This window comes from Electrophorus electricus, chromosome 2 (assembly GCF_013358815.1).
Source record: "Electrophorus electricus isolate fEleEle1 chromosome 2, fEleEle1.pri, whole genome shotgun sequence".
Lineage (NCBI taxonomy): Eukaryota > Metazoa > Chordata > Actinopteri > Gymnotiformes > Gymnotidae > Electrophorus > Electrophorus electricus.
In genome coordinates this window covers 21,720,155-21,733,468 of record NC_049536.1, presented here as the reverse complement: position 1 = coordinate 21,733,468, position 13,314 = coordinate 21,720,155, and the positions used below count along the sequence as shown (strand labels likewise).

At 39.4% G+C, this 13,314-nt stretch overlaps 2 protein-coding genes across 10 annotated transcripts in view; both read left to right on the top strand.

Moving 5' to 3' along the window:
- The window catches only part of LOC113577152 (protocadherin alpha-C2-like), a 173,606-nt gene that overhangs the window by 32,419 nt on the left and 127,873 nt on the right, over nucleotides 1-13,314 (top strand). The window contains exon 1 of one of the 9 annotated variants that reach the window (XM_035521318.1): nucleotides 282-2,794. The exons of 5 other annotated variants lie outside the window; for them this stretch is intronic. In XM_035521318.1, coding sequence (XP_035377211.1) covers nucleotides 437-2,794 — 2,358 coding nt within the window. In that variant the 5' untranslated portion in view covers nucleotides 282-436. Of the gene's footprint in view, nucleotides 1-281; nucleotides 2,795-7,900; nucleotides 10,361-10,658; nucleotides 13,107-13,314 lie in introns of those variants that run through there. 3 more of the 9 variants (XM_035521330.1, XM_035521324.1, XM_035521334.1) reach the window with 3 other exon arrangements.
- Nucleotides 4,818-7,387, top strand: LOC113575572 (protocadherin alpha-3-like). Its single transcript, XM_027007145.2, has one exon. The coding sequence runs from the start codon at nucleotides 4,979-4,981 to the stop codon at nucleotides 7,385-7,387; it is 2,409 nt and encodes an 802-aa protein (XP_026862946.2). The 5' UTR covers nucleotides 4,818-4,978.

The window sequence follows — 13,314 nt, the reverse complement described above, 5'->3', positions numbered from 1 at the left end:
TCTATCTATCTATCTATCTATCTATCTATCTATCTATCTATCTATCTATCTATCTATCTATCTATCTATCTATCTTTGAATTGGATATTATTTCAGCAATGCCTTTGGAATTAATAATAAGTCTTTGCAATTTTGTTTCCATTTTAATTAATGTTCAATTTCGCTCCAGGTGATGTCACTGTTACATAGAGATAAAGTATATGCTTGATAACCGACGTGGTGCATATTGCGCATGCCTGTTTTTTTTTTGTTTTTTTTTTTTCTGCGTAGAATAGCGAACAATCATATAGCACGGAAGAAACCATGGTATTATTTACATCGCCAGTAGTATAGACACAATCTTAGCATTCTTAAACAAACATGGATGAATATATTCAATAATTAATCGCGATCGATATATATTTCAAGTGAATCGGATTTAAGTGAATCACTCACGATGATTATCGGAGGACAAAGGCGAAAATGGGAGTACGGGTGGATAGTTCTGTGTTTCTCGTTGCTGCGTTGCTTCGATGAGATTTCAGCTCAAATTAGGTACTCTATTCCCGAGGAGCGGAAAGAGGGATACATTGTGGGCAACCTTGCTAAAGACTTGGGTCTTGATGTCGGTACTCTTGTGGATAGACGATTTCGTATCGTTTCTGGATCTAAGGACACTCTTTTCCAGGTAAATCAGGACAGTGGTGTATTGTATGTGCGTAAGAAAATCGACAGAGAGGAAATATGTGATGGAAATATGGCTTGCATTATAAACCTTAAAATAGCAGTAGAAGATCCGTTAGAGATTCACTACGTTGGTGTAGAGATCACAGATATAAATGATAATTCACCGATTTTTCCCGAAAAAGAGAAACGGCTTGAAATAGCCGAAAATCGACTTATAGGAGCTCGTTTCCAACTGCAGGCTGCGCGTGATCCTGACATAGGAATACATTCTGTTCGTTTGTATAAGATAAGTCAAAACGAGCATTTTGAATTACAGGTCAGGGAAAGGGGAGAAGAAAAAATCCCATATTTGGTTTTACAGAAATATTTGGACAGAGAAAGATCAGGAGAACACGGGTTAATACTCACTGCAATTGACGGTGGAACGCCACCAAAATCAGCGATACTTAATGTTTCTATAATAGTCCTAGACATAAATGATAATCCTCCCGTTTTCAGTCAGGATACCTATTCGGTGACACTACCAGAAAACATAAAACCCGGCGCCCTTATTTCTAAGGTCTCGTCAACAGATATTGACGAGGGACCTAATGGCGATATAGCTTACTCATTTGGGAGCGCAGTAAACGCGAAAATTCGTGATATATTTAGTCTAGATAGTACAAGTGGGGAAATTCGATTGAAAGGCCTTCTTGATTTTGAGGACACGGACGTCTACAAATTAGATATACAAGCAACGGATAAAGGCCAGCCTCCATTAAATGCAGAAAGTGGGCTTATTGTAAAAATACTGGATGTTAACGATAATGCTCCCGAAATAGAGATAACATCACTATCTAATATGATTTCCGAAGATTCACATCCAGGGACTGTCATTTCTTTGATTAGTGCTACGGATAAGGATTCAGGAGAAAATGGAAAAATTATTTGTCGTCTTAACGACAACACACCATTTGAGTTGAAACCGTCTGTTCAGGATAATATGTATTCTTTAGTGACTAAAAGTCATTTAGATAGAGAGAGAGTTTCACAATTTGATATTACTATTACTGCATCAGACCGGGGAGAGCCTTCTCTATCCACTTTCAAAACGCTGAGTGTACAGGTATCAGATGTGAACGACAATAGACCGGAATTTTTAATAAACCCCCTTGACTTGTACATTTTTGAAAACAACTCTCCCGGAGCATCGATTGTTTTTGTTTCTGCGTCTGACAAAGACTTAAATGAAAATGCTGCAATCTCCTACCACATTGTTAGAGAGGAAGGAACACAGAATAGTATGACATCATTCCTAAATATTAATCCCGAAACCGGCGTTATTTATGCGCTTAAAAGTTTCGATTTTGAGAGAATAAAAACATTTCAGTTTCAGGCTCTTGCTACAGACTCTGGAACTCCACCACTTAGTAGCAACGTCACAGTGAACGTGTACATTCTAGATCAGAACGACAACTTTCCAGTGATCCTACATCCACTCAGCGCTAACGGTTCTGCTGAAGGTGTGGAGGAGATTCCCCGCAATGTGAACGCAGGACATTTGGTGACTAAAGTGAGAGCCTATGACGCAGATATAGGATACAACGGCTGGTTATTATTTTCAATGCAGGAAGTAAGTGACCACACTCTCTTTGGTTTGGACCGCTACACAGGACAGATAAGGACCCTTCGCTCATTCACAGAAACAGATGAGGCTCAGCATAAACTGGTCATACTGGTCAAAGATAATGGAAACATTTCACTTTCAGCAACAGCGACTGTGATTATCAAAGTTGTGGAGCCCAAAGAGGCTTTTGCAGCTTCTGACATTAAAAGCACAGTAAAAGAAGAGGAAGAGAACAACGTCACATTTTATTTGATCATTACTCTGGGCTCAGTTTCAGTGCTTTTTGTCATCAGCATCATCGTTCTGATTGTAATGCAGTGCTCCAAATCTACAGACTATTCCTCCAAGTATTTACAAGACACAAATTATGACGGGACACTGTGTCACAGCATCCAGTACAGATCCGGAGATAAACGCTACATGTTAGTTGGACCCAGAATGAGTATCGGTACTACTATAGTCCCTGGCAGTAATGGGAATACACTAGTGGTATCAGATCACAGGAAGAGAACTTCTGGAGAGGTAAGAAATGCACTTTAAAATGACTTGTAATAAATTCAATTTACTGAGTGGACAATTCGTTGAATACGTTTAGCATTTACAAGTCGTAAGCTATTCATATAGCAGCACCAGCACCGGTGACCTCAGTCCATTTTGTTATTAATAACGTTTTCTTTCTCATGTCCATTTAATAACAATACAAAGTCTATGGTCGTGTCATTGAGAGTGCATTCATGAAAAAAAAGATCATGAAGTGTCGCTTACATTAACGTAGCATGTTCAACCAAATATACAGTAATGATAGACAAATATAGTTATTTATTAGTTTAAACCATTTGTTATGGTTCGTTTTTTATGAGTTTTGTCCATTAGAGGACACGCCTCCAAAATGCGTACGATACAGTTTTCACTCAGGAAGCCCTACTTTACTAGCGCTACTGTCCATGGTACTGAAATACTTACTATTACACTAAGTGACCATAACAGTACTTTACACTAATTTCTAAGGTGATATCCACACATGTTTGGCAACATTATTGTACTCCGTTATTGAATTAATTGACTGATCGAAAAACTTCTGTCCTGAATGATTGAATTAATATACAGCCAGACGCAAAATCGAGACCGACACGGTGATCACCTCTGAAGTTACAAAAATTATTGACTGCCTGTACATTACTTATTTTATTACACAGCTACATTCCTGAAGAATCATTAACTAGATACTAAGTTCTGAATAGATTTGTCGGTTACAAGCGTCCCCTAAGAGGACGAACTCCACTAAGAGGAATGAACTCCCACTTGCTGTCCGGACAGCAGAGTCCCTTGCAGTCTTCAAACGCAGACTGAAGACCCATCTATTTGCAGAATATTTAAAGGACAACTGACACTGCTCCCATATTGACTGACTAATTTAATATTTATTGTAGGATATTGTTTATGTTCTTTAACAAACTCTAGCACTTATTGTTTATAGCACTTATCATTGTTTAAGATAGACTTTTTTTTGCACTTCTAGGTATCAGCATTCATCCCTGTATTCCACAGTATTCTAGTTCATTGGTATGTTTGAGTCTAACCTACTGTACTGTACTAGGATATATTCTATGAGTACATGACAAAGCACTTTTGTAAGTCGCTCTGGATAAGAGCGTCTGCTAAATGCCATAAATGTAAATGTAAGAGAACCTTCTATGACAACTAGTTGTGATGGCAATGCCTATAGCAGCACAAAAGTCTGTTATGCGGAAATAGATCTCAGAACGCGAATCAGAATCAGTTACTACACAGCGCCATGTAATAATGCTTGGTGGTCATTACTGGCTCGCTTCACCTGTGACCTGGTTTTGATCAAAGGGCGGGTGTTACGTGGATTTTTTTTTAATTCGCATTTATAATTTCTGTAATATATCATTTATATTATAAGAAATGTTTGAGCAAACATGCACAAAAATATAAAAATCAATAAACCTTTGATGCATGCCCTGCCTTTTTATTATTCAGCGACTGCTTAAACACATGGCTTTATAGGCATGCGCCTAAAGATAAGGGCATGAACAATTCAAGGGGAGAATATACATTGATTTATTTGACAGGCGTATGTGTGTTCATTTGACAGTATGTGTGTACGTTTATTTGACAGTATGTATATGTATGGAAATGTTTCAGTTTGAGCAGTATGGATGCATTTATGTACAAATTCACAAAATAATCGGACAGCACCTTCTCTGTTGTATAAGATATAGTATGGTATGTAATCTCGATTTGTCTTGCTTAGAGATTTACCGTACAATAGTTAATTAGGTTGAAGTGATGCACCAAAGGGTTGTGATTTTAGAATTTTGTGTTTAGCACGAAGATTCATTTGGTGCTATAATTTTCAGAATTAATGCAACGTATTTGTTATTTAGAAAATTTGTGGATGCTAATTTTCCGATATTTTTGGATACCAGACGATGTCAGTGTTACAAAGGACTTGAGAGTCGACGTCTTGCCCGTCCCACTGGTACATATTGCGCATGATAAGTCATCATAATAAGAGAACCGTCCGACGAGCATGAGAGATAACGCTTCATTTTTTGTAAATCGACAGCTTTTTCAATGGCACGGAGGCATGAATAATCTACAAATACCTTTTACATTTGGCAACTGAACACAAATGAAACACTGCTGTAGAAAATAACTGTAGTAAGTGACACATTCGGCATGGCGGAGGGAGTACACAGACGCAGACCTGGAAACCAGAGGATCTTCCTCAATTTCTCTTTGTTACTGTGCTTCGGAGAGTGTGTTTCGGCTCAGTTAAGGTACTCCGTTCCAGAGGAGATGAAAGAGGGATCCGTTGTCGGAAATATTGCTAAAGATCTGGGTCTTGATGTCAGTACTTTGGTGGACAGACGATTCCGCGTAGTTTCAGGATCAAAGGACGCTTTTTTCCAGGCTAACCAGAACAATGGCGTGTTGTATGTTCAAAAGAAAATCGACAGGGAGGAGCTATGTGATGAAACTAGCGCTTGCTTGATAAATCTAAAAATTGCCGTTGAAAACCCTCTGGAAATTCATTATATTGTGGTTGAAATAACAGATATCAACGACAACGTCCCTACTTTTTTTGAAACACACCAACATTTTGAAATAGCTGAGCATACGCCTATAGGAACCAGCTTTCAGCTGCACGCAGCACGTGACCAGGATACGACTTCAAATTCTATTCGGTACTATAAATTAAGCCCGAATGAAAATTTTGAAACTGACACCAAGAACAGTGATGATGATAAAATACCTTTCTTAGTTCTAAAGAAAGCGCTTGATCGCGAGCAAACAGAGGATTATCGCCTACATCTTACAGCGGTAGACGGTGGGAATCCTGCCAAAACAGGTAGTCTGAACATTACAGTGAAAGTGCTTGACATAAATGACAATCGACCGGTATTTACTCAAAACACGTATTCAACAACTTTACAAGAAAATGCTCCGCTTGGTACAATTGTGATAACAGTAAATGCAACTGATCGTGATCAGGGCTCCAACAGTGATATTGAATATGCATTTGCTAAAACTTTAAAGCGTAAAGTTTATGATATTTTTCAGTTAGATAGGATTACTGGGGAAATACGAGTTAAAGGTGAAATAGACTATGAAGACACAGAGGTCTTCAAATTAGACATACAGGCATCAGATAAAGGACAGCCTCCATTAACAGTGGAGAGCAGAGTTATAGTAAAGGTTTTAGACATAAATGATAATAAACCAGAGGTTGAAGTGACGTCATTATCAAACGTTGTTTCCGAAGACTCCAATCCTGGCACAGTTATTTCTCTTATCAGCGTTTCAGACAAAGACTCCGGAGTCAACGGGAAAGTCGCGTGTAGTCTGACAGATGGCGTTCCTTTTGAACTTAAGTCATCTTTTCAAGAAAACATGTACTCGTTAGTAACAAAACAGAAATTAGATCGTGAGATGATCTCGCATTATGATATCACTATAACAGCCAAAGACTTAGGACAGCCTCCATTATCTAACTTTAAGACGTTGAGCGTGCTGGTATCAGATGTAAATGATAATAAACCAGAGTTTTCTCAAATCTCCTTTGACCTATACTTGTTGGAAAATATGTCTCCTGGAGCATCCATTTTCTCAGTGAGTGCCATTGACAAAGACTCGGATGAAAATGCTGCTATATTATATAAAATAATCAGAGATGATCACTTGCAAAATGATATGGCATCTTTTGTAAATATTAATTCTGAAAACGGAGAGATATATGGCCTAAAAAGTTTTGATTTTGAAACAGTCAAAGCATTCCAGTTCAAGGTTGCAGCGGCAGACTCTGGAAATCCATCACTGAGCAGCAACGTCACAGTGAATGTGTTCATTCTGGACCAGAACGACAACGTTCCAGTGATCTTATATCCAGTCAGCGCTAATGGTTCTGTTGAAGGTGTGGAGGAGATTCCCCGCAATGTGAACGCAGGACATTTGGTGACTAAAGTGAGAGCCTATGACGCAGATATAGGATACAACGGCTGGTTATTATTTTCAATGCAGGAAGTAAGTGACCACACTCTCTTTGGTTTGGACCGCTACACAGGACAGATAAGGACCCTTCGCTCATTCACAGAAACAGATGAGGCTCAGCATAAACTGGTCATACTGGTCAAAGACAATGGAAACGTTTCACTTTCAGCAACAGCGACTGTGATTATCAAAGTTGTAGAGCCCAAAGAGGCTTTTGCAGCTTCTGACGTTAAAAGCACAGTAAAAGAAGAGGAAGAGAACAACGTCACATTTTATTTGATCATTACTCTGGGCTCAGTTTCAGTGCTTTTTGTCATCAGCATCATCGTGCTGATTGTAATGCAGTGCTCCAAATCTACAGACTATTCCTCCAAGTATTTACAAGACACAAATTATGATGGGACACTGTGTCACAGTATTCAGTACAGATCCGGAGATAAACGTTACATGTTAGTTGGACCCAGAATGAGTATCGGTTCTACTATAGTCCCGGGCAGTAATGGAAATACTTTAGTGGTATCAGATCACAGGAGGAGAACATCTGGAGAGGTAAGTCGATCCACATGGGGTTTTTATTGTTGCTGTTTTTGGTATTGAAAAATTTACTTGCTGTTCTATAAGGCAATGTCACATTTTCGTTCATTATTCGAGAATGTAGTTAAGTATCTTTTTTCTCTTGATTAAGTTCTGACAGGAGTTTTAAATGAACGAAACATACCTTTAAACCGAACCGTCAAATATCGTGTCATTCGCTCTCCGTGGTCCTGACAATCATCTTAATATTGTCAGTGACAAGCTGTGTAATTTTATTTCTTTATATTTCTCTCTCGCATAAATGTAATGCGTTCAAAAGTGCTGAATATAATGCTACCAGTCAAGTAGCAATAATTTTGCACAGTACTTGAGAAAATGAAATTCAATCAATTGTCCGCCCCCATCTAGTTTGATGGCAATATCTGCACCAAACATCTTCAAATTGCAATAAGCTTTTACTTCGCAAGATGTCAGTGTGAAACCATAGTAAGGTTTTCAAAAAGGTCTGTGATCTTATGCGTCCGCCCCTTCAGTTTCCTGGTGAAGATGAGAAAACCCATTTCACCAGCGGCGCGAGAGGCACGTTATAATTCTTTATCTCTTGTATCTTATTTTGTTTCTTTTGTGGAAAATCTTAGATGATTTGGTCTGGCTGGTTGCTGTTTTAGCTGGAATCGTAACACATGCGACATGGAACAACGAGCTCGCACGTTGCGTTTGAAATTGGTTTTAATTACTGCGCTGACATTGTTTGAGGAAGCGATTTTGGCGCAGCTGCTATACTCCGTTTCAGAGGAGCTGAAGGACGGTGCTGTGGTTGGAAATATCGCAAAGGACTTGGGCATCGATTACAAAACCTTAAAGGAGCGAGGGTTCCGTGTCGTATCAAGCACGGGAGAATCTTTGTTCGAGGTAAATCAGGATGACGGAATCTTGTATCTGAGTAAAAAAGTAGATCGAGAAGAGATTTGCGAAAGATCCAGTTCGTGCTTTGTCAACATAAAAATCGCCCTTGAACATCCACTGGAGATCCATTACGTGCAGGTAGAAATAATTGACGTAAACGACCATGCTCCCAGTTTCCCTGAGAAAGAAATGCGTTTGGAGGTTTGGGAAAATGCTTTACCTGGATCGCGTTATCAGCTTCAAGCAGCACATGACCCCGATGGTGGAAGTAACTCAGTCCAGCATTACAAACTAAGCCAAAATGTGAATTTTAACCTTGAGGTGAAAGATCGTGGGGAAGATGGTAAAATACCCGTTTTAATTCTAAAGAGTCCGTTAGACAGAGAGATTACGAAGATCTTTTCTTTACTACTCACTGCTGTGGATGGCGGCAGACCCCCTAAATCTGGTTCAGTGGAAATTACTGTAGATGTTTTAGATATAAATGACAACATGCCTGTCTTTACTAAGGATGTTTACTCTGTGATGCTAAATGAAAACGCACCTGTAGGTACAAAGATAATACAAATGAACGCCACAGACTTGGACCAAGGCTCAAATGGAGAAATTATTTATTCATTGGGCAATCGCGTTAATGACAAATTACAAAAATTATTTTATATTAACTCACTTACAGGTGAAATAATAGTGAAAGGTCTTTTAGATTTTGAGGTTAGAGATAGCTATGAAATCGATATACAAGCGTCGGACAAAGGTAGCCCTCCTCTCACAGCAGACAAAAGCGTAATAGTAAGAATTGTTGATATTAATGACAACGCTCCTGAAATAGAGGTAACATCATTTTCAAGTTCAATCCCAGAAGATTCTAGACCGGGAACAACAGTTGCACTGATTAGCGTTAGTGATCTAGACTCTGGAGTTAACGGAAACGTGTTATGTTCTCTACCTGTAGACATACCTTTTAAATTAATTCCATCATCACAGAAAAATGTATACTCTTTAGTTACCGCGTCATTACTTGATAGAGAAATGAGGTATGAATATGATGTCACATTAGTTGCTAAAGACGAAGGACAGCCGCCGTTATCCTCTGTTAAAACGATTACTGTCACGGTATCGGATGTAAATGATAACTGTCCAGAGTTTTCCCTCCGCCCATACATGTTTTATGTGACGGAGAACAATTCTCCTGGCGCATCGCTTTTTTCTGTTTCTGCCTCAGATCGAGATCAAAATGAAAATGCAATAGTCAGCTATCAAATTTGGAGAGATATTGGTGAAAATATATATTCATCTTTAATAAATATAAATTCGGAAAATGGCTGGATTTACGCTCTTAAAAGTTTTGATTTTGAAACTCTGAAAACGTTTAAATTCAAAGTAGTCGCCACCGATTCTGGAACTCCTCCATTGACTAGCAACGTCACAGTGAACGTATTCATTTTGGATCAGAACGACAACGTTCCAGTGATCTTATATCCAGTCAGCGCTAACGGTTCTGATGAAGGTGTGGAGGAGATTCCCCGCAATGTGAACGCAGGACATTTGGTGACTAAAGTGAGAGCCTATGACGCAGATATAGGATACAACGGCTGGTTATTATTTTCAATGCAGGAAGTAAGTGACCACACTCTCTTTGGTTTGGACCGCTACACAGGACAGATAAGGACCCTTCGCTCATTCACAGAGACAGACGAGGCTCAGCATAAACTGGTCATACTGGTCAAAGACAATGGAAACGTTTCACTTTCAGCAACAGCGACTGTGATTATCAAATTTGTGGAGCCCAAAGAGGCTTTTGCAGCTTCTGACATTAAAAGCACAGTAAAAGAAGAGGAAGAGAACAACGTCACATTTTATTTGATCATTACTCTGGGCTCAGTTTCAGTGCTTTTTGTCATCAGCATCATCGTGCTGATTGTAATGCAGTGCTCCAAATCTACAGACTATTCCTCCAAGTATTTACAAGACACAAATTATGACGGGACACTGTGTCACAGCATCCAGTACAGATCCGGAGATAAACGCTACATGTTAGTTGGACCCAGAATGAGTGTCGGTTCTACTATAGTCCCGGGCAGTAATGGGAATACATTGAGCGGAACCTACAGAAGAAACTCAAGTCTTCAGGTATGTTTTTTTTTTAACAACATTTTTCATCTTCACAACGTTTTGCATCTTCAAAAAGTTGCTTCACAAACTTTTCAGTCTTTATGTGTTTGTCTGTAATCGGTAAAATGCACTGGAACATTTTTGTGAGGTTTGGTGAGGAAAATATACACTTGGTGTCGCTGCATTACGTGACAAGGATTTTATACACACCCACAATGTTGTAACCAATTCCAATCCTTCGTTGCGCATGTACGCCGGCGAGCAGCGTAACCCTAGGCTCGATTTTCAGTAGCGCTCTAAAATAAATATGTTTTTAGAATGTTTAAAATCTATGTAATTTTGTTGTGGGAATATACTAGCAGAAAATAAGAAATCATTTTGCGATGGTGCAGAGGATATTCGCATTTTCGTCATGATAGCTCGGCCAAACGCTATGTTGGAAGCGTTTCTGCGCTGTTTTTTTCTGTTGTGCTTTTGTGGTGAAGTTATCCCTCAGATTCGCTATTCGATCTCCGAGGAATCTAAAGAAGGATCTGTTGTGGGGAACGTTGCGAAAGATTTGGGCTTTGATGTGGAAAAATTTAAGGACCGAAGGTTTCGGATTGTCTCCGGATCAAACGATCGTTTCTTACAGATTAACCAGGACAATGGAGCACTGTATGTGAGTGGGAACATCGACAGGGAGGCGCTATGCGAGAAAAGCAGCGTATGTACCGTGAGTCTTAAAACCGTGGCTGAAAATCCGTTGGAAATTCATTATATTGACGTTGAAATTACAGATATCAATGATCACTCTCCTACTTTCCCTGTACGGGAAAAGCATTTAGAAATATCTGAAAATGCAGTGCCTCAGAGTACGCGCCTACCCCTGGACCCTGCGCGCGATTTAGACACCGGTGTGAATTCCGTGCATAAGTACATTCTCAGTCAAAATAGTCATTTTGACTTAGACGTTAAAACTCGTGGGGAAGAGAAAATTCCTTTCGTGATTTTGAAAAAAACCCTAGATAGGGAACAGAAATCGCAGCTGCATTTAACCCTGACGGCATACGATGGAGGAAAGCCTGAGAGGTCCGGGTCAGTAAATATTACGATCACTGTCATTGACGTTAATGATAATGCCCCAGTTTTTGATCGCCAGGCGTACACTGTAGCATTAGAGGAAAATACCAGTCTTGGTTCGTCAGTGATAAAATTGCATGCAACAGATTTAGATGAAGGAGCAAACGGGCAAGTTTTTTATGCATTTGACAAAAGTCTCACGAATAAAGCATTTGACATGTTCGAAATAGATGCTATCACAGGGCAGATAACTATAAAAGGATTATTAGACTTTGAGGAACAGAGTGCATACGAAATAGATATTCAAGCATCTGATAAAGGCCAAGTAGCTTTAATAAGTCATTGCAGTGTAGTCGTTAAGGTAAAGGATGTGAATGATAACGCGCCAGAGATTGAAGTGACCTCACTCTTAGCTGAGATACGGGAGGACTCGAACACAGGTACAACTATAGCTCTTGTTAGTGTATCTGACAAAGATTCAGGTGAAAATGGTATTGTGATCTGTAAACATGTAGGTGACATTCCATTTGAATTGAAACCCTCATTCCAGAAAAACATGTACTCACTGGTCACTAACGATCACTTAGATAGAGAGACTGTCTCTTTGTACATAATAACACTAACGTGTTCCGATAGAGGGGAGCCATCTTTGGCCTCGCAGAAGACTATACAAGTTGACGTTATAGATGTCAACGATAACAGTCCAGTATTTACCCAAAGTCCATTTACATTTTATATAACTGAAAACAATACACCAGGTGCATCTATATTCTGTCTTAGTGCACATGATGTAGACCAGAATGAAAATGCACATATATCTTATCACATTCTAAGAGTAGAAGGCACTGAGACAACTATTATCCCTTATTTGAATATAAATTCTGAAGATGGAAATGTATATGCACTGAGAAGTTTGGACTTTGAAACAACTAAAAGATTCCAGTTCCACGTGCTTGCTGTGGACTCTGGAACTCCTCCACTGAGTAGCAACGTCACAGTGAACGTGTACATTCTAGATCAGAATGACAATGTTCCATTGATCCTACATCCACTCAGCTCTAATGGTTCTGCTGAAGGTGTGGAGGAGATTCCCCGCAATGTGAATGCAGGACATTTGGTGACTAAAGTGAGAGCCTATGATGCAGATATAGGATACAATGGCTGGTTATTATTTTCAATGCAGGAAGTAAGTGACCACACTCTCTTTGGTTTGGACCGCTACACAGGACAGATAAGGACCCTTCGCTCATTCACAGAGACAGACGAGGCTCAGCATAAACTGGTCATACTGGTCAAAGACAATGGAAACGTTTCACTTTCAGCAACAGCGACTGTGATTATCAAATTTGTGGAGCCCAAAGAGGCTTTTGCAGCTTCTGACATTAAAAGCACAGTAAAAGAAGAGGAAGAGAACAACGTCACATTTTATTTGATCATTACTCTGGGCTCAGTTTCAGTGCTTTTTGTCATCAGCATCATCGTTCTGATTGTAATGCAGTGCTCCAAATCTACAGACTATTCCTCCAAGTATTTACAAGACACAAATTATGACGGGACACTGTGTCACAGCATCCAGTACAGATCCGGAGATAAACGGTACATGTTAGTTGGACCCAGAATGAGTATCGGTTCTACTATAGTCCCGGGCAGTAATGGAAATACTTTAGTGGTATCAGATCACAGGAGGAGAACATCTGGAGAGGTAAGTCGATCTAAATGGGGTTTTTATTGTTGCTGTTTTTTGGTATTGAAAAATTTACTTGCTGTTCTATAAGCCAATGTCACATTTTCGTTCATTATTAGAGAATGTAGTTAAGTATGTTTTTGTCATGATTAAGTTCTGGCAGGAGTTTCAAATGAGCGAAACATACCTTTAAACCGAACCGTCAAATATCGTGTCATTCGCTCTC

What these genes read in the sequence shown, in the direction of transcription:
- LOC113575572 (XM_027007145.2), top strand. Translation starts at nt 4,979, where the DNA reads ATGGCGGAGGGAGTACACAGACGCAGACCTGGAAACCAGAGGATCTTC.